The 25,509-nt window shown below is 37.1% G+C and overlaps 2 protein-coding genes and 1 long non-coding RNA gene across 25 annotated transcripts in view; 1 reads left to right on the plus strand and 2 right to left on the minus strand.

The window, feature by feature from the left end:
* The window catches only part of LOC135769179 (leukocyte immunoglobulin-like receptor subfamily A member 3), a 199,657-nt gene that overhangs the window by 13,232 nt on the left and 160,916 nt on the right, over positions 1 to 25,509 (plus strand). The window lies entirely within an intron of this gene.
* Positions 10,830 to 13,717, minus strand: LOC135733717 (uncharacterized). Its single transcript, XM_065252509.1, has 3 exons — positions 11,473 to 13,717; positions 10,986 to 11,295; positions 10,830 to 10,847 (listed from the first exon to the last, which is right to left on the minus strand). The coding sequence occupies exons 1-3, from the start codon at positions 13,116 to 13,118 to the stop codon at positions 10,830 to 10,832; spliced, it is 1,974 nt and encodes a 657-aa protein (XP_065108581.1). The 5' UTR covers positions 13,119 to 13,717.
* Positions 15,859 to 24,911, minus strand: LOC135734064 (uncharacterized). Of its 23 annotated transcripts, none has more exons than XR_012336283.1 (11): positions 21,101 to 21,354; positions 20,489 to 20,623; positions 19,861 to 19,892; positions 19,735 to 19,773; positions 19,572 to 19,624; positions 19,388 to 19,476; positions 18,362 to 18,423; positions 18,139 to 18,172; positions 17,891 to 18,004; positions 17,688 to 17,809; positions 15,859 to 16,304 (listed from the first exon to the last, which is right to left on the minus strand). It is a non-coding gene; the product is annotated as an uncharacterized lncRNA (long non-coding RNA). The 23 variants fall into 23 exon arrangements; XR_012336280.1 differs by having other exon boundaries at positions 19,572 to 19,655; XR_012336284.1 differs by having other exon boundaries at positions 20,553 to 20,623; positions 21,101 to 21,353.

The raw sequence follows: 25,509 nt of genomic DNA on the forward strand, positions 1-25,509 counted from the left end.
CCATAGGGCAATACTTCCGGTTTTAAAAAGTTGCGGAAGGGCGCCACCTGGTGGATAATAGCGGTATTGCAGAAAGACGGAAAATCTCGTCATTGGCGGGGAAGCGTTTTCTCTTAATTGACGAGATATCTCGTCAATGGTGGGGAAAGAGTTAATGTTTTTGCACATTAACTGTAAAACAAATAAAATATATAAATATTGAAAATGACACAAAAAAACCTGAAGTGATGGTTCACCGAAACATGGACATTCTGTTATTATTTATTCACCCTCATGTTGTTCTTAAAGCAACAACATGTAAGTCTAGCTCTCGGGGTCCCCCTACAGTTGGGAAACAGTATTGTCTTCTACTACTGTCGTAAAATCTGCCCTAGTTACATCAAGAGGGGATACACGTACGATAAACACGAACTCTGCAGGAGTTCGCACGTCTTGGGCAGACTGCCTGTGAAATGTCTTCAACCGAGGTACAGTGGAATATATTTCAGCATGTCATATAATTTAATATATAATATCATTATACAATATACACACAATATATACAATATAATTTTATGGTTTTTTTTTTCAATCGCCAAAATATCACGTAGCTCCCGTTTATAAGCCAGCGTTATTATTAGGCTAGTGACAAATGGTCAAAAAGTGCTTTAGTTTTTGAGATACCCCTACCGGAGGTAGAACTAAACCCAATAATGTTTTTCCTCATCTCTAAGGTCTCCCATATATGAAATGGATTCTTGGCTCAAAATATTTTACTGCTAAGATTGTTAAATTAATAGATATTGTTATACACCCCAAAACAAAAAAAAGAGTAAAATATAGCCTGTCCGTATGGGAGTTAAGGCAAATAAACTAGTGCAGATCAATCCCACAAGCTCTGAGAGCTTTGAAATTTGGCATGTTTGTAGTCAAGAAGTTGCTTTACCTACCAGAACAGACTGGATGTGAATATCTTGATGTATGGAAAAAACAGAGACATATAAACACATACCTAAAATAAGCGGACATATACAAATTTAATATCTATGCAGAATGTTTTCATTAACTTTGTGGTTGCTTTGCTATGGATTATCATAGAAACATATATGATGGCTTGTTGGAAAGGTGGGGTTGTGCTGAATCCTGCAATACCAAATATCTAAATATAGCATGACCAATCAGAGTGTTCTGTCATTCAATGTATGAGGTGTCTAAAATGAAAGAAAATGGAACACTGACATAATTTAGTCCAAAGCCCATTATCATTGGTGAGAATAATGTTGAGAAATGCAAATATAAGATATATTTAATAATGAAACATTTCATATGGCACCTTGTACTATATGGATACAAAGATTGAAATCAAAAGATTACACCTTACCATAACACAAAAAGGAGACCAGGAGTCAGGATGCAGTTTGACCTTAATGAGGCTTTTAATAAAACTATAAAACTTAACTTCACAATACAAATACAAATTAAATTACTATCTTAAATCAAACAAATGGCAATCTAACAAAACAAATACTCAGAGGGGGGATAATCACTCTCTTCTCAGGCTGTTTATTTTCTAGCACCAACCATTTGAAACATGAACTCCTTTTGGTAGCCATTCTGAGGTCAGCCCCCATGATGTTATAACTGCAACACACCACTCTCACTCATCCACATTGTCTTCAGTGACAAAGTGGGTCATATTTGGACAGTCTGGGAAAGGGCAAGAGCAAAACTCTGTGCAGGTCAAGCCCACTGAAAGACATTGGCATTTGGTGGCATCGTTGCAGTTTCCATCTTTACAGTAAAGGTGGGTGATGTCTCTAACTTCTTTAGGTGCTGGTGCCTTCTGGAACATCACAGGTTCAATACACCCATCTTCTCTGAGCCTCCACCCTCTACCAATTGGGTTCCAGAGAAGAGGTTTGGCCAGGTGGCTGTGACGCCACACTGCTGTTTGGTACAAGGCTCTCAGCACATGTTGCTGGAAGGCATCTTCTGTTGGAGGTAGATTTGCTGCTGACAAATCTGTAGTAGATGCTAGTGTGTACCTCAGCTCATCCAGGTTGGTGCAAGGATGCCCATCCACCTTTTTTCTTTGGCCATACAGGAGGAGGACATACCTTCTTGCCACAGGTAAAGCCTCTTCCAGGCTACCAGAGAGTCCAAATTTGGTCATTTCCTGTAACTCACAAAGATGGGCCTTCAGTCTTGTGAGGGCAGTGGCCTTCCCAATTCTGTACAAACTGCTTGTGGTGTCACAACCCGTGAGAGCGTGGCATGCAGGTAAACACTCACAAAGCACTGCTCCAAGCTTCTGAGCGATCAAACATATAGGGATGAGTCTTTCCTTAAGGCCATGTCCAGAGTGCATAAAAACTGCTGAGGATCCAAACATCCCTTTGCTAGAATAGTACAGAAGCAAAACAAGTACATCTGTATCATCACATTTGACAATTAGACGAGAATGTGACTGTGCAAGGTGTATTGCATGTAACACAAGCCTCGTGTCAGCCTCCTCCTGGTCACTGTAAAGATCTTTCAAGCAGTCAATGCCTGACTTGCTAATCCTTTTAACCTCCTGACCATTTTCAAAGCCACCTGCCAAGATGACAGTGTTCCCTGAAGAAATTTTCGTTGGCCCAGTACTGGCGATGTAGGTGCTGACAAAGCTACATAAAGCAGCCTTGTTTCCGCTGATCCTGAGGTATTTTCTGTAGTTTGGAACATTTGTTTGTCCTGTGATGATATGTGTTCGTCTGCTGGTGTGAATGGTGCCTCTTCTTTGTCTTTCAAGATCTTTGACTGAGTGTTGGTGGTCATATCTATCAAACACTATAACGACACAGCTGTTAACTTCCTTTCCCATTAAAGTTGCGATCTTTTTCCAGACACACTCACCCAGGTCATTGAACGTTTGAAAGGCTGATTCATTGAGACTCTGTAGAAGAGCCATTCCATCAATGATATATGCTGATGGTTCTTTAACATTTGGCAGCTGCTGTGTCTCTTCAACAACAGCCTCAAGTTTCTTGGCCAGGTCAGCTTTTGTTGTCTTCCTCATGCTTCCATCATCATAAAACAAAGAGGGCGGGACAGCTGCGAGTTCGTGAGACATCACAGTCTCCAAGGACACCTCTCTTTGCTTTGAGACAGCCAGTAATCTTCGAAAGAGCACATCTGAGTCCATGTGAACCTTTCTAGAAATGCTGACTCCAACTGATGTTTTCATGTCCTTGAAGGTTGCACACTGGTTTCTTTTCTCTGGCTCCCAGAAGCTCTTTGTTCTTTTTGATTTTGCCAGACGTTGTTCAATAAAGATGGCATTCTGCTTCGCACCATCTTGGAGGAAGCTTGAGAGGTCTTTTGCAACTTTCTCAGATGCAACCTGACCACTTGCTATGTTGATTAGTTCCTCAGGAATGCTATCAAGATCAAAGGGATTCTGCCTCTGCTCTACAGCTTCCATTATCTTCTGTATGTCTCTTTCGTCTCGGTCCATTCTGGATGCTCCATGCTCCTTGTGTGCTTTCGGGCTCTGATCATCAGTGTCACAAAGCTCTTTCATGGCATCCACATATGCAGTGGTCACATGTCTTGTCATCAACCATCTTGTGAGAGCTCCTTTTCGTAATGTGAAGCCAACAACTCCACCCTGACTCTTGCCTTCTCGATTAATGGTTTGCTCCAGTGCCTGATCTGTAGGCACACAGTTGAAGCTTCGATGCTCAGACCGGCGAACAACAAACCCACCTTGCTGCATGAATGTGTATGCTTCTGGTTGTTCATGTTCAAGTGCTCTCATTTCTGCAACATAGATTGGCATGTACTTGCCATAATTGGTCCTGCCAGCAGCCCTGAACCAAGGCATCACTTCACACATGCAATTTAGGTGAAGTTGAAAGTCAGCTTCACGCTCCGAACGAAGAATCCTTAGCAATAGATCAGCCCCACTGAGGAACATTAACCAGTATCCAAAGGTTGCTGATTGCTTAACTCCCTCATTTATGAACATCTGGATTCTCTTCTGGATCTCAGGAAGTTCAGTCTCCACTTCACTGATGAGCTGTTGAGCAGTGGCCTTGTCATTACCATGAAATGCATGCTGTACATCGCGTAGGATTTGTTCTTGTGCTTCAGTCGTTGCACATAGGCCTTGTTTTTCAAGCCATGATTGCATGGCTTGCCAGAAGAGCCTGAACAGAGCCTCAGATGTTAGCTTTATGCTTCTTACTCCTCTTGCCAGCTGTTTTCCTTGAAGCAACTGTCGAGCTGTTCCCTCTGCATACACGTCTGACTCAGTTAGTATGTCAAACAGTCCACCATCGCCATAGAGCTTTCCGATGCTTGCTAGGTAAGCCATTGTGATATGCATACCTCCCAATTTCATTGTTATCTTTCCTTGTAAGGGCAATGGTTTGCTCCACAATATCTGTTGTGCTTTACTATAAATGGCAAGGTCTGCTGTCACAAGAATATGGTGCACTGTAAAAAATCCAACTCGCAAAAAGTTTAAACAACTATTTTTTATTAGTTAACTGGACAATAAAACAAAAAAAAGTTGACTTAACAAGTGGGAATAAGTTGGTTCAAAAATTGTTTAACCAACTTACATTTAACCGTTGACTGGATATACACATGCAAGTTTAAAAGCACACAAGTTGTTTTTGGTTGTTGGCGCATGCGCACTGTAGCCTATGTGGACGTTGGAGCTCATGTGGATTGTGGAATAGCGCCAAACTTCATCGTTTAAAGTAAGTATATTTTTCTGTGTATTTGAAACTGAATTTAAGTAATGTAATGGCGCTGTGCAATCTTATTTTAAAGCAAGTTTTCATGAAATAACTAATCAAGGAGAAAATATGTTGGAATACCGGTTTTATATCTTGCAAATCTTAAACTTAATGTTTTCAAATCCTCGCTATATCCAACACAGTTATTGGAAATAATGTGCGATTCGTCTCATAGACTTAACTCAAAATGTAATTGTGTTGTTTTACATCATAAAAACGTCATTGCAGCTCACGTGGAATGATAGCGCCTTGCACGAACAGGACAAACGTAACGTTAATCTTCTCAAATTTCATCGTTAGAAGTAAGTTTCTTTATTCTGTGTTTTGAAACTGAAGTCCTATTTAATAAATGTAACGTTAATGTCACTGGGCTAACGTTAACGTATTTTAAAGCAAGTTTGCATGAAAGAGCTAATCAAGGAGAAACTGTCGCAATCCCGGTTTTATATCTTGCAAATCTAACGTAATGTTTTTAAATCTTGGCTATATCCAACACAGTTATTAGAAATAATGTGCGATTTGTCACATAAACTTGATTTATGTTTATTGCATCACAGAAAACTCTGTTAGAGCTCACGTGGAATGGTGGCATTTTGATCTTCAGTAAAACGTGCAGCAGGAGTTTGCAACAAACTTCATCGTTTAAAGTAAGTATCTTTATTCTGTGTATTTTGAAACTGAAGTCGTGTTAAAGTAATGTAATGTCACTGGGCAAGCTTATTTTAAAGCAAGTTTGTATGAAAGATCATCAAGGAGAAAATATGTCACATTCCAGGTTTTATATCTTGCAAATCTAACGTAATGTTTTTAAATCTTGGCTATATCTAACACAGTTATTAGAAATAATGTGCGCTTTGTCACATAAACTTAACTTAATGTTTATTGCATCACAGAAAACTCTGTTGGAGCTCACGTGGAATGGTGGCATTTTGATCTTCAGTAAAATGTGCAGCACGAGATCGCGACAAACTTTATAGTTTAAAGTAAGTATCTTTATTCTGTGTGTTTTGAAACTGAAGTCGTGTTAAAGTAATGTAATATCACTGGGCAAGCTTATTTTAAAGCAAGTTTGTATGAAAGATCATCAAGGAGAAAATGTGTCACATTCCCGGTTTTATATCTTGCAAATCTAACGTAATGTTTTTAAATCTTGGCTATATCTAACACAGTTATTAGAAATAATGTGCGATTTGTCACATAAACTTGATTTATGTTTATTGCATCACAGAAAACTCTGTTAGAGCTCACGTGGAATGGTGGCATTTTGATCTTCAGTAAAACGTGCAGCAGGAGTTTGCAACAAACTTCATCGTTTAAAGTAAGTATCTTTATTCTGTGTATTTTGAAACTGAAGTCGTGTTAAAGTTATGTAATGTCACTGGGCAAGCTTATTTTAAAGCAAGTTTGTATGAAAGATCATCAAGGAGAAAATATGTCACATTCCAGGTTTTATATCTTGCAAATCTAACGTAATGTTTTTAAATCTTGGCTATATCTAACACAGTTATTAGAAATAATGTGCGATTTGTCACATAAACTTGACTTAATGTTTATTGCATCACAGAAAACTCTGTTGGAGCTCACGTGGAATGGTGGCATTTTGATCTTCAGTAAAATGTGCAGCACGAGATCGCGACAAACTTTATAGTTTAAAGTAAGTATCTTTATTCTGTGTGTTTTGAAACTGAAGTCGTGTTAAAGTAATGTAATATCACTGGGCAAGCTTATTTTAAAGCAAGTTTGTATGAAAGATCATCAAGGAGAAAATATGTCACATTCCAGGTTTTATATCTTGCAAATCTAACGTAATGTTTTTAAATCTTGGCTATATCTAAGCAATTTGTCACATAAACTTGACTTAATGTTTATTGCATCACAGAAAACTCTGTTGGAGCTCACGTGGAATGGTGGCATTTTGATCTTCAGTAAAACGTGCAGCACGAGTTTGCAACAAACTTCATCGTTTAAAGTAAGTATCTTTATTCTGTGTATTTTGAAACTGAAGTCGTGTTAAAGTAATGTAATGTCACTGGGCAAGCTTATTTTAAAGCAAGTTTGTATGAAAGATCATCAAGGAGAAAATATGTCACATTCCCGGTTTTATATCTTGCAAATCTAACGTAATGTTTTTAAATCTTGGCTATATCCAACACAGTTATAAGAAATAATGTGCGATTTGTCACATAAACTTGATTTATGTTTATTGCATCACAGAAAACTCTGTTAGAGCTCACGTGGAATGGTGGCATTTTGATCTTCAGTAAAACGTGCAGCAGGAGTTTGCAACAAACTTCATCGTTTAAAGTAAGTATCTTTATTCTGTGTATTTTGAAACTGAAGTCGTGTTAAAGTAATGTAATGTCACTGGGCAAGCTTATTTTAAAGCAAGTTTGTATGAAAGATCATCAAGGAGAAAATATGTCACATTCCTGGTTTTATATCTTGCAAATCTAACGTAATGTTTTTAAATCTTGGCTATATCTAACACAGTTATAAGAAATAATGTGCGATTTGTCACATAAACTTGATTTATGTTTATTGCATCACAGAAAACTCTGTTAGAGCTCACGTGGAATGGTGGCATTTTGATCTTCAGTAAAACGTGCAGCAGGAGTTTGCAACAAACTTCATCGTTTAAAGTAAGTATCTTTATTCTGTGTATTTTGAAACTGAAGTCGTGTTAAAGTAATGTAATGTCACTGGGCAAGCTTATTTTAAAGCAAGTTTGTATGAAAGATCATCAAGGAGAAAATGTGTCACATTCCCGGTTTTATATCTTGCAAATCTAACGTAATGTTTTTAAATCTTGGCTATATCCAACACAGTTATTGGAAATAATGTGCGATTTGTCACATAAACTTAACTTAATGTTTATTGCATCACAGAAAACTAATATGATACTTTATAATTATGTTTAATGACAGGCTCACTGATGGTCATCATTCACTTGCATTCTGCAAAGGATAAATAATGCAATTAAATGTAAATTAGTATTAGTAAAATAATATGCAAACTTTTAGTGTGCGTGCGTGCGCGTGATATTTAAAGTATGTTAGGTAGGTGTTTCGTTCCTACAATATAGGTCAATTGGAACCAAAACTTTAACATACAACATGATAGTTGATTATGTACATTAGGGCTGTCAAAATGGCTGAACAAGTACATTCGAAATTCGTCCTTGAAAAATAATAAAATTCGAATTATATTCGAATTATAAAGACCTACTTTATCTTGGAGAAAATACTCCTAAAAGCCCACAAGAGGGCGCAGCACAAAGCCCCAATAATATAATCATGCACAGCTTATTTTTTGTTAAAACGAATGTTATAAACACTACTAATGAAATCAAAATTAACCAGTATAGTTGTGCACCTGTAAATGTACAAAACGAATGCCATACATAGACAATGCATATTAATATAGGGCATTTTATATAAGTAGATAAATTAACGTGTTTCTAATAAAGTATGAAAACGAATTAATCTTTATTTAAGCCAAAATAAGTGGAAAAGATCATTAGTCATTTAAATTTGGTCGAGCTTAAACGCTTTTCACAACAACTTATATTATATTTTGTGTGTTCCTTGGTTGAAAATATGTAGAAATATAAGCGAGTAATAAAGTACAGAACAGAAATGTTTAACTTACGCGCAGAACGAAGCCGTTAATAAAGCAGACTCTCCGTTATTAACATAGAGGACGTGCTGAAACAGTGGAGTTGGCAGATGATCATCATGTTTATATTTCACGCAGATAATGTTGATGAAAAACTTGCATATTATCAAATGTCCAGGTGAAAGTCAAGTTTCCAGTCAGTTAAAATAAAGCCACCGCGGCGTTACATTGCAACTCTCTCATATGCGGTGTGGACTCTGTAGATGCACATATGGTTTTAATGTTGCTAAACAAGCAGCTGTATTATGGCACTTTCGTGTTGATCAGTTATTTTAAACTTTAAAACTGCATTTAGAAGCAGACGACAATAATTCATCTCAGTTAGTTTCACTTTGCGGTTGAATTCCAGTTGATGCTCCAAAAACCAAAGCAGCATCACACAACCCTTTTAATATGTATTCTGTCCGACTCGTAATCCCCACTGTCTTTTCTTGCTATTTTTCAAATGAATAACGCTGGCTTGCTCCGCATAGTTGGCTGAGCCGCTAACACTCTGTATAACAATCCGCGTCAGTTATGCATTATATCACATTGCGTGAGCTTCCTGACACAGGTCAAATTCGAATGCAAAGTTTTACGTTCGAATATGCATATTTTTTACATTCGACGAATATTCGAAATTCGAATTAAAATTTGACGGCCCTAATGTACATTGCATTTGCCTCCACATCTTAACCACATCCAAGTTAAACAAATCTTCATAAACCATCCACACTAAACCTATAATATCTGGTTGTTTCATATAATTAGTTGTTTTTCAGAATAAAGTTATAAAACTGATATCAGCTGATAATGATGTATTTGTTGTTTCATTAGGACACATCGCCAATAGACAGACAGACCAGAGGGATAAAAATGGGAATTATGGCGATAACTGAGGATGATGTCGCCTCTAGCGAATTGCCAACCTTTCAAAACTTTGCGATTGTTTTGGAGGAGGCAATTGTTCTGAAGGACATTCCAGACCTTCCATCTGCGGTTTCATACCTGTTTGGCCTTGTCTTTGCCTTGAATTTTGAATACCCCAAAGAACTGAAATATACTTTTGAAGTAATTGAGAAGGTGTTCATGGAAATGGGCACTCAGTGCTCTGCGAGAGTACAGTCCTTAAAAACAAAACTCTTGCTGTGAAAGTTAAATTGTGTGAATTGAAGTTGGAACAGAGTATGTTAAAAGGTAAAACAGATTGTTGAATTGTTGTGAATTGTTTACCCATGTTCAGGTATGTTTTAAGACTGTTTAAAGGGACACTTCACCCATTTGCATTAAGCCTTGTATAGTTAGAACCCCAGTCATGTTTTTGAATGGTCGTGCATCATTTCCTCGGTTGCCACTGAGACAGGAGAAATACAGATTTCAGTGTTGCACTTCCTTCTTTCAATGATGTAAAAATCATCATTTTGCATCATTGAAAGAAGGAAGTCCAATATCTTTGTTGAGGGGGTGAGACTACAAACACTCCTTTTCTCGGTCAGATAGGCACCAAATTCTAAATGTATGTTACATTAATGTTTTTGAAATGTAACTTTGAAGTCTTACAATGTCATTTTAATTGTTTTGTTTATTTGAATGCTTATTATTCATTTTCAGATTATTTATTGTAATTTTATTTATATTTTAATTTGTGTTTGTACTTTTTTTTACAAATATTTTATACAAAAGTGTATTTTTGTTAGAAAAATTTTAATTTAATTTTACATTTCAAAAGGTGGACTGACCATCCAGTGTTGAACTGCAACGTTTACATGTTCATTGATGTTTTAAGCATTCTAAGGAATAGAGTCAAAGCTTTTACATGTGAAAAGGGATACATTTATCTTTAGTTTTTATGTTTTTAATTTGTATTATTGATTTTGACATTTTCCAGTATTTCTTTATTTTTATTATATTGACACTCATATTTTTTCTGTTAGGAAGTATGACACTTATTTGACCTTGTTTGTATTTCTTTACAGAATGTTCAAAGTAAACAAAACTTGAAGCAAGCATTTGGTTTTATTTTACAAGACTGTGTAAATGCAAACTAGAACAGAAAAAGTTCACATAACATAATTTGAGTTGTGTCAAAAAAGGAAATAAGTCCGGTTAACTAACAAAACTGAGTTGGCTGAACCAATAGAGAACTGTTATTGAGTTGTTTCAAAAGGAATTAAGTCCATTTAACTAACAAAACTGAGTTGGCTGAATGAATAGAGAACTTTAATTGAGTTGTTTCAAAAAGGAATTAAGTCCAGTTAACTAACAAAGCTGAGTTGGCTGAACAAATAGAGAACTTTCATTGAGTTGTTTCAAAAAGAAATTAAGTCCAGTTAACTAACAAAACTGAGTTGGCTGAACAAATAGAGAACTTTTATTGAGTTGTGTCAAAAAGAAATTAAGTCCAGTTAACTAACAAAACTGAGTTGGCTGAACAAAAAGAGAACTTTGACTTAACTCAGTGATTCTAATTGAGTGAACAACTTTTTCAAAAGTTGAGTAAACTCAAAAATGCTGTGCAGCAAGTTGCCTCGAAATTTTGAGTTGAGTCAACTTTTTATTTTTTACAGTGTGCTGTCCCAGTTCTGCAGCAAGCTGTACAAGTCGTATCATAGCTGTGTAGATGGTGGACAATTCTGAGGGTGATTCTCTTATGAAGGGCAGGTAGAGAACACTGGCTACTGAACAAGCAGTGTCTGATGTGAAGGCATTAAATGCAGACCAAGCAGGGACATGCTGTTGATTCTCAAATAAATTTCTGGACAGCTTCCATACCAGATCTCTGTCTTCAGCTGCTTTAGAGATTGTTGTATTTGTGTGCAGTAACTCAGGTTGGGCAAGTTCAGGTGGTTCGGGTCGCTTTGTAGATTTGATGTATCTGTAATCACAATTGAAATGAGAGGATAAGCTTATGATCATATGCATTGAATATCAAATCACTTTAAAAAATCAAAACATACTTTCATCTTGAACATTAATTTGTATTTATCTTCAGCTGTTCATGTGACTAAGCAAATACCATAACATGAAAGAAAAAATAATGGACCAAATGTACCTGTAAAGTTTATCTTCATTCATATCAAACGTGTTTAAGGTGGTGAGGGACCTCTGTGGAACCCGTGCTAGGCATTTATCTGCTGTGGAGACTTGGCCTCTTCGGAACACAACAGACGCCATAGCATGAGTTGTACGCTTCCCATCCAGGGTGTCTTCATTTTGGTCAAAGTTGTCGATGGCTGCATCAACAATTCCATGTTCAGCAACTCCAGTGAGGCCAGTTGGGATGTAGACACCACTCTCTGTCCTTGATATTTGGTCTGCTGCCACAGATGTGAGGAAGTGCCTAACCTCTGTATAGGAAACACAGTGCCCCATTGCACTGAGCTCATTGATGAGTGTCTTACTACCAAACTCATGATGTATCAAAATGGCAAGTCCCAGTGTGATTGGCGTATGGATGTGACAGCTCTGTCCAATGAGATCATGACAGATTGCGATAATACAGAGATTGTCCTTTGAAGCTGGGTCATCATCACATGTTTGGTAATCTCTGTGGGCATCTGAATCAACACACCAGTTGACAAAGTCATACAGGATGTTGGGTACATACTTGCTGCATTGGAGACGTGATAGACGGTCACTGCTGACATATGATTGACTGTCATGCTCTATCTGCTCCATGCTTTTCCTCAATATGTCTGCAGCCCGGTGTAATATTTGGATTTCGGAAAGACTCTGACTTGTCTGTGGAAATGTTGTCTCACTGTCTACTGTTATTTCTGTGAGTTTAGCAGCTTCCCTCAGTGCATAACCTATGGTCATACTTTCTGAGCAGATCAGATCTGACTGTCCTGGACGTGGAACAAATACAAGCCTGTCTTTGTAATGCTGTATCAGCTTTTCCTTTAGTTTCCAGGATCTATATTTCTTGTGTTGAACTATGGACACACCTTCTTTCTCAGCAATGGTCTTTAGTATGTTGTCATAGCTATCAGTCAAAGAGGTGAGTGTCTTCACTTTCATATATTTGGACAATACTGTTTTATCAATGTCTTCAGTGAGCTTAATAAAGGCTTTGTCATAGACACTGGTCTGCTTTTCTGTTTCTTTTCTTCGTCTGGCAGCTGCTATATTTCGTTCCGAGATGTAGTGTGCAAGGCACATTTTGTGGTATTTGGCATCATATGCAAAAAGATCTGGGCATGAAAGAATTCGAAGATGTACATCTTCATCAAGCCTTTCAGAAGCTGCCCGAAGGACCTTGTCTCTGGTACTTGTGCCTGTACCAGTCGAAATGGGTGTCAGAGGTTCTGGTCTAGAGCTGGCCTTCCCACAAATGAAACAATCTCTCCGTATTTCAAATGATGTTGTATCAGCCCTACTCAGCCTTCTTGGTGCAGATGTGCTCTCACTCTCAACATTTGCAACTTGCTGCTGCTCACTGATTTTTGTCTTACTGCAGTAGTTCGCTCTACATGATACATGATATGAAACTTTGATTTTGGAGGAAAGTATGTCATCTGTATATGGAGCCAGAGTTTTATGGACATCATCATCTCTCTGCTGAGCAAGGTTAAGTATGCGTTGGAGGCCTTCTACTGTGGGGTTTTGGACATAGGGATCTTTTTTCTTGCCCTTTTCAAATTGTTTCCCACAAATTATACAAAGCTTTGGATCCAATGTCTGTAAGACATTCTCCATAATTCAAGAGACTAGTGAAAAGGAAAAATTATATACATTTCAGAATTTTCATTGAAATGCAGATCAAGTTGAATTACACATGCAACATTAAGTAATTTATACTAAGTAATTTATACAACTAGCTACTTAGCTTCTTGTATTAGGCTAGGTCAGCCTTTTCATATGACATAATATTTGTAATTATTTACCTGTCTGGTTAGGAAGATATCAATAAAGTAGCTAGCTACAGCTAGATCCAACCATTAGCATAACACTAATATCTTATTCTTATCTAATCAATGATCACACCAATGGGGTGAAGTAAGCAGTGAGTGCTCTACTGCCCTCTGCTGGCCTGGACAGACAAAAGCTAACAATATAAATAAAAGTGGATATACATATTTTAAGAAAGGTGTTGCATTTCAATGTTAACATGATTCAATTTGATCTGTGTTTCATAGGAATCATATAGTATATTGTGCCTTATAAAATGTATCGTTATTAAATGTATCATGAATCTTAAATATTTTGTGTGTTCATTTTAGACACGTCATACATTAAGTGACAGAACACTCTGATTGGTCATGCTTTATTTACAAATTTGGTATTGCCAGATTCAGCACAACCCCACCTTTCCAACAAGCCATCATATATGTTTCTATGATAATCCATGGCAAAGCAACCACAAAGTTAATGAAAACATTCTGCATAGATATTAAATTTGTATATGTCCGCTTATTTTAGGTATGTGTTTATATGTCTCTGTTTTTTCCATACATCAAGATATTCACATCCAGTCTGTTCTGGTAGGTAAAGCAACTTCTTGACTACAAACATGTCAAGTTTCAAAGCTCTCAGAGCTTGTGGGATTGATCTGCACTAGTTTATTTGCCTTAACCTCCATACGGACAGGCTATATTTTACTCTTTTTTTTGTTTTGGGGTGTATAACAATATCTATTAATTTAACAATCTTAGCAGTAAAATATTTTGAGCCAAGAATCCATTTCATATATGGGAGACCTTAGAGATGAGGAAAAACATAATTGGGTTTAGTTCTACCTCCGGTAGGGGTATCTTAAAAATTCTGGGGCATTGTCACTAGCCTATATATGAATATGCTAATTCAATTTTCGTGTGGTAAATAAATGTTTGTGTGGTAGGTATTGGCATACCGTGTCGTAAAAATATTATATCATCAAGCTACCATAGATGAATCTGCAAAGTTGAAAATACGATTTTCATTATAGCCTGAGGCAAGACACTTTCACCAGAAAAATAAATAAACAAACATGCCTAATATCAGCCTGCAGTTATCTGGCTAGTTTGCCTAAAAGATGAATTTGTCCGTCTAATAATATATAATTTACTTCATCATAATATTGACGACATATCTATTACCTACCACACAAACATTGATTTACCACACAAAAATTGAATTAGCATATCCATATAATAACGCTGGCTTATAAACGGGAGCTACGTGATATTATGGCGATTGAAAGGCGCTATATAAAATAAAGATTATTATTATTATTATTATTATTATTACTACTTGCAAGAATGTAGCACCACCAAAGTTGTACACCCCATTTAGAAATAGGCTTACTTCTGACTTTTGTTGTCCTAAAAAGGGGTTTCGTCATAAAAAACTACTCCAACATTAGGCTGTACAAAGTTTGCACTTGAACCATAACACTTATATCTTGTTTTAACAGGAATCTGTTGTTCAGGACTATGCCTGTACCTGTGCTTCATCTGATTTTGAGCCTCCACAGCATAGTACATCTGGGAGAGACAGGGCAAGAGGGAGGGGGACAGGTAGAGGTGGGGGTAGATTGAGGGGAAGAGCGAGGGGGAGAGGGAGGGGAAGAGGGAGGGGAAGAGGGAGGGGGAGGATACAAGAGGACATGGACCCTGAGAGCCAGCAGAGGATTCAGAGTTTGCAGGATCAGCGTGATGCGGAAATGCAGGCCAGAATCCAGGCATTGGACCCTCAGCAAAGAGATGCACTTCTCCAGAGGGTCATGACAAGACTCCCTGGCCTGATGTTTGATGTGTTGGCCTTGCTGGAGGATTCCGAACATCCGAGAGTCCCTGCTGGAGCTGTTCTCCAGTGGTGCACCTGTTCAAACTGTAGAGAAATGAACACTGACATTGAGAGACTCTGCTGCAGGCAAACACCAGACACCTGCATCAGTAACATGGCCCATATGCGCCTGTATATACTGGACGAAGGTGTGTTACGGTTGGCTCGGGCAGCTTGGAATGACATTTTTGCTATTGAGGATAACCAGGAACCAGGTGTAGAGCAAAGGCAAAACAGGCATGCAGCCTATCGCCAGTTTGTGCTCTGGCAGCACGGTCGCCTTGGGGAGGGCAACAGAGTCGTCATCCCGAGCTGCTGTGTGTGGCGAATCAGAGACACTTTTCCAGACCCAAGGGCACAGTATGTAGGTTTCAGGGTTCGCCGGCTCATGTAGACAAATATTTTGAATTTTGCTGTAAATAGTGTGTTCCATGTATTTATTTGTGTTATTTGAAAATAAATACAGAAGTTTTTGCAAAACAGGACAAACTTTTATTTTTTTAACCTTATCAAGTATTACACACACACACACACACACACACACACACACACACACACACACACACACACACACACACACACAAAAACAATTAACTTTGGGGAACACCTTCACCACGAGCCACATGTGCCCTAACTAGTTCTTCTGTTGGTGGTGGCTGTACTGGAGCCAGCCCAGCTAACAAAAAAAGGTCCCCTGGACGTCCCCTAAATGTCCTCTGCGAACGTCCCCTGGACGTTATCGTGTAGGGTCCCCTGTTACGTCGAGCGGACGTCCGCGAAGACGTCCTCCGGACTTTCACAAGGACGTTTGCAGGACGGTCAGCGGACTTTCGGGACTTTTAGGGGACGTTCGCCTAAAGTCCTCAGCACATCGTTTTATTTCATTACAACCAATGAAATCAGACACGCTAAACATTGTTTACCACAAAGTTCTTTTATTTTAATTGAACAGGTGTAATTTTCCTGTGCTCCGTGTTTGTGTGTGCGTGCGCGAGCGAGCTCCCGTGCGCGTGCCTGATCTCCCGTACGCGTCAGTCAAACGCGCTTCAGCTCCGTGTGTGTGCGTGTCTCTGGCTGTCTGCTGGACTCCCATGTCAAATATTTCCGTTGTCTTCTAACCTAAAACAACGAAATGAACACATTTAAAAGATAAGTAGTTATTATTTATTGGGGTGGTTTCCCAGACAAGGATTAGCTTAAACCAGGACTATGCCTCAGTTTAATTATGAAATATAACTAGTTTTAACAAACATGCCTTACTAAAAACATTACTTGTGTGCATTATGATGTTAAACAAAGGGCACTGATGTATTTAAGATTTCCCTGTCTGGGAAACCGCCCCGATATGTTTAAAATGTCTTGCAAAATATCTGTAGCAAACATTTAAAAGATAAGGGAGACAGAATTCTGTGCTAAAACTAGAAAGTATGCACAACTCACTTTTACCTAGTATTTCATGCTTATGGCATTATTGTTGCTGTTACAGTTCACTCAAAGTAAAGGTGGGTAAATGTGGACATACAGTACTGTGCAAAAGTCCCTCTAAAACAATCCTGCTACACCAGCCTGACCAGCGGAAACCATACTGGGAGAATTCATATTCATATTGATTTGCATTTACACATAAAATGGGTAACAAACATTACTGTGCAAAAGTCTAAGGCCACCATCATTAGCTTTGTTGTTTTAGCAAAGTTTTAATGTCCATCCATATTTATTTTTCACTCTTTTTTTAAGATACAAACAGAAAATACAGGAAAAATTTACACACAATTAAAAACAAAACAATTTTCAGAAGTAAATGTCTTTTTCAGGCATCAGTCAGTATTTAGTTTGACCTCTCTTGGCACGAAACACATCTTCAGGACTTCATTCTCCTCAAAAAAGCCTTAAGTCATTTGATGATTAGAATTAGAATTTCATTTTATTTAGGTTTAAGAGATCCTGCAGTTGCCTGCTATTGCTCAAGTTTAAGGGGAGTTTACCCTAAATACTTGACACCTCAGCTTATACTTTATACTGTTTTTAATACCACATACACATTTCCTGTATTTGCTGGTTGTATTCTAATAAAGACACTGAGAAATAATTATATATGATCACTACACAATTGCAAAAACAACTAAACTAATGGTAGCATGCTTCTACCCTGACCAGCTACAAAATGAACATACACATCTCAGAGAGAGCATAGGTCACACAGAGTATAAAAATAGTTTACTATGACATAAAATAATGTAAGTTGTCTTATACATTGATCTTTGATATTATTGTAGGTTTTTGTGTTAAAGGCATCTAGAAGTATACTATGTAGAGTATATGATACTATATGTATCCAAAGCATCAAACATTATTTTTGTTTTAAAAATAGACTATTAATTGCTATTAATGTTTATGTGCTATTAACATTTACAATGTACATTCTTATTTACAACATTACAATTTACATACAATATATATACAAAAATAATTTTGAAATGTTTGGGATTCACACAGACTCACTATAATTCATTGTTAGTTGCAAGTGTGAAACTGAGCTGCTGAAATTCGCCCTGTGTAGCTGAAGCATCCTCCTATTTCCCATCTCCCAAACTGCCTCCCCTTTGAAGAAACAGATAACGAATCTACAAACAAAAACAATCCGTAATAAACATGGGTAAAACGTCAGCAGTGACTAGTAATGTTGCATGTGTTATGGCACATACCATCTTTTGAAAGTCAGCTTGGTTTGCTCATTGTCTGCTGCATTTTTCCAACCACTGCTGTGGTGTTGTCCTGTATTTGGTCTACTTTCAGAATGATTCTCCACTCCAGGATTTCTTCCAAGAATGAGTTTTGAAACATTAATAACATTACTAACTACACCAGTAAAATAAATGAACAATAAGTCTGTGTGGAAGAAAATGCCTATCAATATCAATAATTTAAGATAAAAAATAACAAAATACTGTACCTTGATTCATTATTGGAAGAAATTGACTGATGTGCTGCATTTGTGATAAAAAACAATTAATTAGATTTAAAAATTAATGATGTAAGTATTGTAGTAACTGTTGTAAAATGTTGAATGCTCTATCATTTGTAAGTCACTCAAGGCATATGCTAAATTAATAAATATAAATCAAGTAATCATCATTATACTACAAATACTGTACATGGCATTAAAATGTACTCACAATAAGGTGCCTCAGGCAACATCAAAACATCTTTTTGCTTTTTCTTACTGGTTGCTCCTCATCTATAAAAGAATGATAATATGAAAGTAAATCATAGTGTCCTTATAGTTTCACCTGGCTTCTCAGCTGAAAAACTACTAATTGCTGTTAATAATGATTCATTTTCTTCACTTTCAAACTGGAAATCTTATCCTCAGGTCTAGAAACAACAAGACAAAAAAGTAGTATTTGATATTATTAAGAAACTTACACAATGATTCCCACTGTTTAAAATCATGTAACAATGAATGCAGTGACAATGATATCACCTTCAATAATGATTTCACTTTCAGATAATTTACTGTCCCATTTAAAGAAAATAATAGACGACATGCATTTGTTTTGATCATTACAACTCTTGGTCAATATACATTACTGTGCAAAAGTCTTGGGACACTATCACCAGCTTTGTTGTTTTAGCAAAGTTTTAATGTCCATCCATATTTATTTTTCACTCTTTTTATTAAGATACCAACTGTAAATACAGGAAAAATGTACACAAAATTAAAAACAAATCCATTTTCAGAACTAAATGTCTTCTTCAGACATCAGTCAGTATTTAGTGTGACCTCTCTTGGCACTAAACACATCTTGAGCTTTTTTGAGGAGACTGAAGTCCTGAAGTCATTCGATTAGAATTAGAAATTAGGATTTAATTCCATTTAGGTTTAAGAGATCCTGCAGTTGCCTGCTATTGCTCAAGTGGAAGGAGAGTTTACCCTAAACACTTGACACCTCAGCTTATACGTTTACCGGTATATTGTTTTTAATACTACATACACATTTCCTGTATTTTCTGGTTGTATTCTAATAAAGAGACTGAGAAATAATTATATATGATCACTATACAATTGCAAAAATAACAAATCTAATGGTAGCATGGTGGCCTAAGACATTTGCACAGTACCTCACATAAACATTGTATATTTGGATTGCCAGTATTTGTTAAGGTTAAAAAGAAGTTTGGTATTACTTTGCATACTTTACCTGTGTGAGAAAATGGGCTACTCTGACTGCTTGTATTGTCCACAGCTGTTTGTCCAGAATGGCACATTATTTATTTTGGTCTCAATACCCTTCAGATGGAAACAAGCATGTTTGATTATTTTTTATATGTAGCTGACCTTCATGTTTATCATTTGTATTTTATAAAACATTAACCAAATCTTACCACATTCTTTCACTCTAACCACAAGGATGGTGCTACCTCAGCCTTATTTTGTTCTGTAAAATGGAGCAAAACAGCACAGGAAACCTGTAAGTAAAGTCCATATAAATCTGTAAGTTCAGCTTGCAGTACACAAAGGCAATGTACACAGTTAGCCATCTCAAACCTTAGGCTGAAATTGTTTTCCAGTGTTTTTCCCTTTTTCCTGGAAACATGTACGTTGTTTAATCTTAGTTTTTCTCAAACCAGTATCAATATTACAGAATAAGATAAGCTGATCTGCTGAACTTACCTTTTTGGAGGACATGTTTAGATGTTTAAAGGCTGAGAAAACAAAATAAAGAAAGTTAATATATATACACACACATCAAAATATATTAAATGTTAAAATGTTACCCAGATGTACCCCCAACCCTCCCAGAGCTTTTATGTATTATTAAAAGAGATTTGATTCAATTTAAGATTTTTATTTAATAGGCTTTATGCCCAGCTGCACTACTTCCTGAACTTCAGCCAGCCCATTGTTTCCTGTCTGCCATTATTGGACAAACTGATAAATCCAGGTCTGTCTGATTATTGTTGTTGTGACTACTGAGGTCAGGCACACCTGGATTAATCAGTTTGACCAATAATGGCAGACAGGAAACAAGGAGCTGGCTGAAGTTCAGGAAGTAGTGCAGCTGGGTATAAAGCCTATTGCTACCATTAAAAAGGTTTAACCATATACCACCAAATAAAGGTTTAAAAATAAAGTCTAAACAATATATTTATAGGCTACATACATTCAGGCTGGTCCATTATGCTACACATTTAAAAAATAATTGAACCACATCTACAAACTTATTTTGGTGATTTAGCCCACAAGTTACTTAAACTGGCATGCCCATTGTTTTTACAATGAATTAAATGGCTTTTTTTACTGCGTTTGCCACAGTATTCAATCCTACACGTTATTTTACTACAGTACAGTAGGCGGCGGTATACTGTAGTGTGCAGTTCGTGTCCGCATCGTCATACGCGCCAGTATTGCTGGAAGACTGCAGGAACAGAACCCCCTGGAAAGGTAAGGTAGGAGTTTTAATTTAAACCTTAAAATGTGGGTTATCATCACGACAGTTACTTTTTGCTTTGCCATTATTGAAGAATCAATTCGGCAGAATCTCGCGCACGCTCAACTTGTAGGCCGTTTCTCAAACGGAAGGCTACATCCTCCGGAGGTCGAATATGCAGGCTGCATACGTCATCAAGCCTGGTTTATTTCAGTTAAATAAACATTACATTCGCAAGTCATAAGCATATTACAACAATTTACGATTAACTGAGAATAATAGTTAACTTTATAATTGTTAATATTCTTAAATATGACAGTCTTGATGACGTAAAAGGTATACAGCCTAAGTTACAAATGCTACTTCCAGTGGTTAGCCTTCGGATTGAGGCGCAGTTACTTATATTAATACTACTTTAAAACCATATACATTTACTCTAACACTTAAACAAAGTAAGCGAGTAACTTAAATATGGCTACAAACCTTGAATGAGTTATCAAACTGCGCTCTTGAACCAATATAAATACTGTATATGGTAACGATGATAACGAAATCTTACTCTGTAACGAAAACTTGACGAAATTACTTACTTATCTAACAATTAACTACAAAATAAACGGGATGTGTATAAAAAATGACGAAATTTAAAGGAGCTTTTGCTTATTCCCTTCACCGAGACCGTTGTGTCAGTTGAAGTTTGACGTGTGATGCCTCGTGCCAGATAATTCAAAATGTTCTCGCACGCAGTCAGGAGGCTTCATGCGGCGCCGCAAGACTGACAGCCGGATGACGTCAGAGTACCGCGAGAATGATTTAAGAAATCAAATTTCGTCTCGCTCTCGCGATACTTTGACGTCATCTGGCTGTCATCTTTCCTTTTACAACACAAGTTGTTTCTATCTATTAGACACAACAATGGAATTAATAATATCAGTGATTTTTTTGTTTGTCTTAATCTTAATAGCTGTGTGTTGTACAACTTGACAATTCATAAAAGTATAACAAGTATTTGTTTGTTTTTTGTAGATGAGTTCCTTATTAAAGAAAGGCTTGATGCTGTTTACTCCACACTAGGCTGACTTTGTATTATTTGTCTGTGAAGACAGTTCACAGTTTCTGAATCCCATCAAGAATGAAGACCTGGAGGCCGCCATATTGAGATGTGAGTCAAAATATATACTTTTATAACCATATATGACATTTCAATGTAGTGACATTTAAGTTTTCCTGGCTAAAATAATTGAATTTGGTAATATTTGTTAATAAGATTATTAATGAGTTATATTTGTATAATTAACTTGTATAGCAAGTTATATAGTTATATTTGTTGGAACAAATAAGGATATTGTTAATAACAAGCTAAGATCTTGAGTTTTTTGGCTATGGTTTTAAAGGATGTTTAAGAAGGGGAAAGAAAGAATAGGTAGTTTAATTTCATTTACATGCATAGTTCAGGGGGAAATTGTTCATAGGAAGCATTCAAACACAACCTAACATCTGATGCTTTTTACTGTCTCATGCTTTTCTGTGTTCCAGGGTCCGATGTCATGATATGGCGCTTTTCCAATGTAGGGTACAACTTGGCTCGGCACGATGCAGCTCAGCTCGCTTTCGTTGCTTTTCCAGTACAGTTTAGTGTCGCTTCAGAGTGGGTGAGATTATAGGCAGGGGTGCACATAACTGGTGCGTATGCTCAAATAGAAACAATTCTAGTGTACCAACGTTGCTGGAATTTTGTTACATAGTTAGCTAATTTACTTTGACATAAGAGATTTCTCCGTGCATCAGTGGTAAGATAATTAATGTGTGTTGTTAGCAGTGATCCGCATCTCAATGCTTCAGACAGCTTGCTAGTACAAGTATACATTTATATGAGTTAGGCTAGTAGTTATTTATAAAGATTAGATAAGTAAAAAACAATAACCAGGGTTATTTTATGTACATCATTGTCTACCATGTTTAAACAAAAGCGATATGGCGAAGAGAGTAGTCAGGAGAAAAGTGATGATGTCAGCATGTAGGATGTCTGTGCTATGAATAGTGTGAGTACCAAGTAACATCTCCAGGTACTTCTTTGAGAACCAGGACAAAAAAAGTTATGTGCACCCCTGATTATAGCCTTATTGTTAAAGTTGCGTCCTCTCTACTGCCGTAACATCATCGTAAATGTGATACAAACACACACACACACAACATGGAGCAACAGAGCATATTAATGGAATGCAGCCACAAAATCAAAATTGACAGCCACAAGTAGATTTTCCACTACCTCTCTCACATGACAGGTTCTATACAAACACCCGTGTCATCAGTACCTGTACTCCGCTGACAGAACATTTACGCCTATACTTTTGGTGCGTTTTGAATGCGGAGCCATGCGCAAAGTTACAAAACTGCCATCCAGACATGGGCGCGGTGGTGTGCTCTGCATTTTTGTAACTTTGCACATGGCTTCGCATCCGAAACCCATTACCCCTTCCCCAAAAGTGAGCTGTGCTGAACTGGGTCATACTATGCAATGGAAAAGCGCCAAAAGTGTCCTACTTCCTGGCTTGAATGATTTAGGTAAGCAAATTTATCTGATACATCAAAACCTAAAACGTTTTAATTCTTTCTTGCAGTGTTAACACGGCATTTTGATCTTGATATTTATTCACATTTAATGAGATATGGAGATTTTTATCTTTTACAGATGAAGACATACATTTAAGTGAGCCGTTTTTATGTCCATACACTGCGGGCCAGCATACATGAAAGTCCCCATCATGTTTCTACAGTAGCCCTAAATGGACAAACTGTTCTACAGAGCGTGTTTCGTCCATACGTTGTCTCAAGGGCTCAATATAGCAAACATACATGTAGACCGCTGATAGGCAGTATCCACGCATGTAACCACAGAAGCAGCTTGGTCAGTTTAACTCACAAATGAAGAAACAGCAGATTGTTGCGTATGTTTTGAGAAGACCAGCAGCAGTGGCGGCCGGTGACTTCTTTTTTTGAGGGCGCTCGATGCAAAGTTCATCACAACATGTATGTAGCTTGTCATGTGTGTGGTTCCTTTTTTCAAAATATGTGTTCTGCGCTATGAGAGATCCTGTAAGTGCCTGCTGCAGATGCGTCTAAAGGGTTTATGATAAAAGAGACGCTCGCTTTTGCCAGATACTCGCATAATCCCATGTGTAATCAGAGTTTAGTGTTAAGGGAGTGTCTTGTGTGTATTTTGTGAACGTGAGCGTCTCTTTTATCATAAACGGTTTTGACGCATGTGCAGCAGGCACTTATTTTGACAAAATATGTGATGCACATAGGATCTCTCGACACGCAGGACACATATTTTGGAAAAGGGGACCACACACATGATACTCCGAACACTTATTTTGAATTAGCGCCCCTCGAATGAGGAGTCACGAGCGCCACTGACCAGCAGTGATCGAAGTAAATAAACAGCGACTCGTTGCAGCAGTTTGAGTTAAGTCATTCCTCAACTTGGCCTATTTTTGTTCTCACCGTCGCAAATGGAAATGGCTATGACGCAGTTTTTTACCTGATGGGAGGGGTTCTAGTGAACCAATAACAGCGCTTGTGGTCCACGTAGAACTGACACGCTGTTAAAAATCAGGCTACGCTCAGGCTATGGATAACCTACGGTGTAGACCTTACGCACAACTATAACATGGGCTTCAGAGTGACAATGACATTTTTGTCCTGTGGCAGCTACCATAGAATCACATTGCGCTTCGAAATTTAGGTTGATTGCTATTCGCAATTTCACTGCTAGATGCCACAACAAAATATAATACACCTGTAACAGATATAACTTTGAAATATGGTTTACCAAATGCTGAAATTAACATGAACTAAGATTAATAAATATTGTAGAAGTATTGTTTATTGTTAGTTCATGGTGGCAAATGCTAACAAATACAAGCTTATTGTAAAGTGTTATCTTTGCAATTTAATACTAAACTTAAAAATGTGTAATTTCAGAGGGGTTGAAGGTTAAAATGTTTTGAGCTCATTTGTTGACAGTAAACAATATAATAATATTGGGCTTGTTTTTGAAGCTGCGGTTGCTTTTTTGTCTCACGAGAGCTGGCAACACTAAAGACATTTTAGTAAGAAACCGTATAGAAAAAAGAAAAATAATAGAAAAAAAGGAAAATTATGAAATTACAAAGTACACCTTATTTTGCAGTCTAATCAACACTTTCTGACAGTTTAAATGATGGGTGTAGAATTTGAGATATAGTTCAAGTTTATATGAGGATGTATGTCTTACCTGTATCTTTTTTCAATTGTTCTTTTCCAGAATTTTCAGCGTTGGACTTGTGTTCCGCGTGTTTGGCCTCTTTAACACTTGCTGTTTGAAAGTCATTGCTTGCAACAGATTGAGTGAATGTCATTCTGCATTTCTGTTTGCATTGCTTTGCTTGCATTTGAATCCTTTGCAATAATAAAAGTTTTACATTTGAGCTGTAGTTGTAGATTCAAGTTTGTTTTTCCTTGATATAATGTATTTGTATAGATTTTTGCTGTGTGACAATTATATATCATGCAGTGCTTCATATATGAGAAAGACAACGCTTGAACCACACAACACCGTATCATATTAATCAGAATAAACAAGTACTTGCACTTCATTTATATTTAATTGGGTGATGTGTAACTTCACAATGGTGGATTCTTTAACTATTACATGAATATGTGCATTGTGATTTCGATTTATTGACAATAGTTATGTCTTAGGAATAGTATGGAAAATCATTAACTAAAAAAGACATGGTGCCAGATCTTTTTATTCACGTTAAATGTAAAATTATTGTAAAATTGTAAGTTGCTTTAATGGGATCTATGTAATAAAATCAGTAAAGGGTTGATATAAAGGCCATGTT

This window comes from Paramisgurnus dabryanus, chromosome 3, assembly GCF_030506205.2.
Source record: "Paramisgurnus dabryanus chromosome 3, PD_genome_1.1, whole genome shotgun sequence".
In the NCBI taxonomy this organism is placed as follows: domain Eukaryota; kingdom Metazoa; phylum Chordata; class Actinopteri; order Cypriniformes; family Cobitidae; genus Paramisgurnus; species Paramisgurnus dabryanus.